A 4,407-nucleotide genomic window follows, 5' to 3' on the forward strand; every position below is an offset into this window, starting at 1 on the left:
CTGGCTCACTGCTGCCAACTAGTGATCAGAGGCTGAACTATAACATAAAAATGAACGACTGGCAGGAAAGTTGACATTTTAAACCTTAATAAAAAAATCGATACAGGGCTTTAGAATATCGATACAGTATCGGAAAATGAAATATCGCAATATTTCAGGGTATCGATATTTTTTTACACCCCTAGTCTGTATGATCTATTGCTGCTAATAGGTTTGTGAAAGTTTTATCAAGCATATCCTAAACACAAGATTTACTTTTATACAACTCTCCACAAAAAGCTAAAATAACCAAGCCCCTCCTTTAACTACATAACTAAGTGCAGGTGTGATTACAGATTTGCATAATTCATTTAAAAGTAAAAGTCTAAACAACCATTTGAGCCTATTGAGCACTTACCACACTGATGGCAGCAAGGAGCAAACAGCATCTGGAAGTCATGTTCACAGTATTTCCTTCCTTCAAACTGTAAAATGCAACAATCAAAATGTTTACAACAACAAAAAAAAAAAAGTACCAGGTACACACGCCACAAAGGTGCTCAAATTGCGGATTATAGAGCAGATGAGTGCATTACCTCATAGAAGAGTCCTTCTGGAAACTGCTGGAAACACTGAGCACAGACAAAGCACTGCTCGTGGTACAGCTCTCCATTACTATTGACAATCTTCTCAGTTGGACCGAAGCCACTCTTGCACCTCTCACAGGTTGCACTGGCCAGGGCGTTGGCAATGCTGTAACACAAGATCAATAAAATACATATTAGTGTTTCTTTTGTCCCTGTTTTCATATTATTCATAGTTTCTCAAATAACTCCTGCATCTGCAGCTGGAGTTGTGATAGAAAGAATTACAATAAACTCACTGCTCAGTTTTTAGGCAAAATTAACAAGATCTGCTATCAACACATAATTCAGGTTTACATCATGTTTTCTATTTGACATTCCATATTTATCAAGACTCAAGATTATCTTTTTTGAGTCATACAGTCAAAACTTAAATTTAGTTATTTGCCATGTAGTGTTTTAATATCTGCATGTTCATGTACCCTTATGAGACTAAATGCAATGCCTACCTATACCTAAAGAGAGATATAAATGCCAATAACTGGCATCATTTCATCTCTGGCTGGGCTGTTATGAGGAGCCTTTCAAGCTAATGCTAGCATTCTGTTTTCGCTCAAGATGGAGAGGCTAGATAAAGTTTTCGACTTTAAAAATAGAGCCACAACACTAACAAAATATGAAAAATATAACACAATCTTAACCACTTCTTTTAAATATGAAAACATTTGAGCAAATCTGTTAGCAAACTTAACCTCTGCTGTGCTGGCAAGCTAAAGGCTAAGGGTGACGTTAGCTTTAGCTTGTTCGGTTCCGAAGCCCCAAAGAGTTAGGATTTTAAAATGKTTTACCACAATAAAATAAAAATTCTTACCTGCCCGGCATTCCTGCGACCCCCAGCATCACCTCTTGGCACTAAAAACCGAGAAATACAGCATAAAATAACTGCTTTTTCCCTTTTAGCTAGTTGCCGAAGTTTACAGGCACTTTCACGCAGTCTTTTTCCATTTAAGGCAGGCTGTTGTTACATATAAATAATAAAAATAAATTCCCACTCCTTTAAGTAATCACTTATTTTAGATATTAATCATGGTGTTGCCATTTATCAAATGCGTTTTTACTGGTGGCTGAAATGTTAATTTTCACAAGAAAAAAATGATTCATGATTATCTGCTTTTAAAATGCAGGCCAACTATTACATTATAAATTAGCTTGCCATACAGGTCAGCCATGGCCCCTCCCTCCTCTGGGCGTGGTTTGAGAAATCATACTTTCAATCTGTCTGATTCAAAAAAAGATTTTGATCAATATTTTAATACAAAAATTAGACTGGTCTACAAAAAGGTAAAAGAAATGTAAAGAGCAGACAGAAAACATCGACATGCTTAATAAATAAGGCGCTATAAACAAAACATGAAATCCTACCCCCATTAAAAACTGTCCTTACTAAATTATTCATTTATTAGAGATAATTAAATTCATTAAATGTAAAAATCAAGTGTGCCTACAAACAACGAAGGCAATAACACAGAATAAGCAGACTATTCATTTTAATTGCAAGTTGCAGATACAAACCAAATACAGATTTAGAAACTGTTTAAATGAAATAAAAATAATAATTCACACAAAATATAATTTTATGTTCTCTTTCTTTAATGTGACTACTCAATTTATTAAAATATTATTTTACTCTGACCAATAAATTTCAGTATTTTGCAGCTCCATTAGGAGGGAAAATAACAGCCTATACATTCCCAGTCCTCAGAAATTACATAAACAATCATCATGCACGTCAGCATTAATGCTGACTACATTACCCAGCAGAGGCCAAATAAAAGTCCACTGACAGATCTGACTATCAGATATAAATATAATATTAATTATAAGTCTTGCGCAGAATATTAAAGCAAAGCAGTTACTTAAAAAACATTTAATWTACAAAAAAGGGTGAAATAACACTGTAAACCAGCACAGCTCAACAATGTTTTGTTTTGTTTGCAACAACATCCTCTTTTACAGTCCCCTTTATGACAWTTTTATTGTCACGTTACAGGTTAAAAACATTCAGTTGCTTGATCAAACTATTTCCTACATAATGTTTTTACACAAAGAAAAGTGATTTACAAACTGGCCAAAAAAAAACAAACAAAAGTAAAATCCATCCTGTGATCATCTTTCCTGTCAGACAGAAGCGACAGCTCATTTACAAACCAAGACTTTATTTTCGTTTTTTACTTTTCTACTCATTAAAATCAATTTGAGTTTTTATTTTTTTCTCTCCAGGAAACATAGAATAACTCAATTAAAACTTTCTCCTGTTATCCCACCATTACCACAAAAATACATTTTAAGAAACAACAAATAACTTTATATGTAGTGAAATGATTACAATGGGTTTGTCTAAAGATTCAACCTTTTTAAAGTACAAAAACTAAAACAAATTGTTTTAGAAAAGATCAACCACAGTGTTCAGGCGTTTTTAGACTCGCATCAAGCCAGGATTATGTTTACGTTGCTCGATGTTTAAAGAAATTGCTTTAAAATTCCACATTTAAATCTAAAACACTGGTTAAAATGGAAATAAATTCATAAAAACAAACAAACCTCAAAGACAACTGTTGATAAAAGTCATCATTTGGCTACAAAAGCTTAGAACCTTCATTAGAAGAAAAGTGCATTAAAAATCATCTATATTTACATATATACTGGATAGTGTTCATAAATATATTTGCTCCCCGATTTGTATGTTTATTTTTTTAAATAAAATATTATTTACAATTTGAACAGGAACAAGGGTCAGGCAATGCAGAAAGGGCCTGTAATTAAACAAAAATATGTTAAAACCGTTGTAGATATTTACAGCTCTTTAAAGATGGAAAATGATGTTTTTAACCGGAGAACATCGCTTTGATAAAATGTTCTTGGAGCAATTTTGTCAAACAAAAAACAGACGGATGGAGATTTACTTTTTGATGTGAGTTAATTAAACATTTAAAGATGTGAAAGGACAGATAAAAGAGACAAAAAGCACAGGAGGTAATAAAAAGTTTGATAATAGGCCAAACAAAATAACTCAGAAACACCCAAATAGTTTAAATTCTGTCGAAATTTRAAACAACAAACGCTCCGACTGAAAGATGTACTGTCATTTATTTAACTTCACTWAACTGTTGTGCCTAAAACCTGATAAATCCTATAAGTCTTCATATTTTTGTAATTTAGTCAAATTTAAAGTGATTTATGTAAAGTTCAATTGTTTTTTAACAATTTGAGTCTAATTAAAATTAGACAAAAATCTATATTTTGAGTGTTTATGTGTAAAAAATTGCTTATTTATATTGTTCTAAATGTCACAAATACAAATATGCTGCAACTTATGAGAATAAATGACTCTAGAAGTTCACAATTCATTATTATTACTAAGGTTATTTGATAGGGACAGACACAATAACAGACAAACTCAATAAACCAGCAGTCATGCTCGTGCCGTGTCGCTTATAGCGGGAGTTCATTTGCAGTATTTGTTTCTAGACGGGCTTCTATAACGTGTTTAATAAATTTTTGCCAGATATTTCTGTAAATTTTGATTAAAATTCCCTGGATACTAGAGGTGCACCGATGCCAGCATCAGGTATCAAGCCTGAAATGCTGCTTAGCTAGAAGGCTAATGCTAATGCTAGGCTAAACMGTCAAAAAGGTGACTTCTTTTGACATGTTTTTTCCCGCCAATTTGCTGTGAGTGGGATTTTTGTAATCTTTTTTTATTAATTTTTTTTGTTTGTTTGTTTTGCTGAACATTAGGGTGTGAAATTATTATTTATGTAAATGTATGTATGGGTGTATGTAT

At 32.7% G+C, this 4,407-nt stretch overlaps 1 protein-coding gene across 2 annotated transcripts in view; it reads right to left on the reverse strand.

The window, feature by feature from the left end:
• The window catches only part of lims1 (LIM and senescent cell antigen-like domains 1), an 11,825-nt gene extending 10,168 nt beyond the window's left edge, over positions 1–1,657 (reverse strand). Inside the window, exons 1-3 of one of the 2 annotated variants that reach the window (XM_014003031.1) lie at positions 1,435–1,649; positions 576–732; positions 398–464 (exon numbers count right to left, since the gene is read on the reverse strand). In XM_014003031.1, coding sequence (XP_013858485.1) covers positions 398–464; positions 576–732; positions 1,435–1,463 — 253 coding nt within the window. In that variant the 5' untranslated portion in view covers positions 1,464–1,649. Of the gene's footprint in view, positions 1–397; positions 465–575; positions 733–1,434 lie in introns of both variants that reach the window. The other variant, XM_014003030.1, reaches the window with a different exon arrangement.
• Positions 1,658–4,407: the final 2,750 nt, after the last annotated feature.

Source organism: Austrofundulus limnaeus, unplaced genomic scaffold, assembly GCF_001266775.1.
Source record: "Austrofundulus limnaeus strain Quisiro unplaced genomic scaffold, Austrofundulus_limnaeus-1.0 Scaffold16, whole genome shotgun sequence".
NCBI classification, from domain to species: domain Eukaryota; kingdom Metazoa; phylum Chordata; class Actinopteri; order Cyprinodontiformes; family Rivulidae; genus Austrofundulus; species Austrofundulus limnaeus.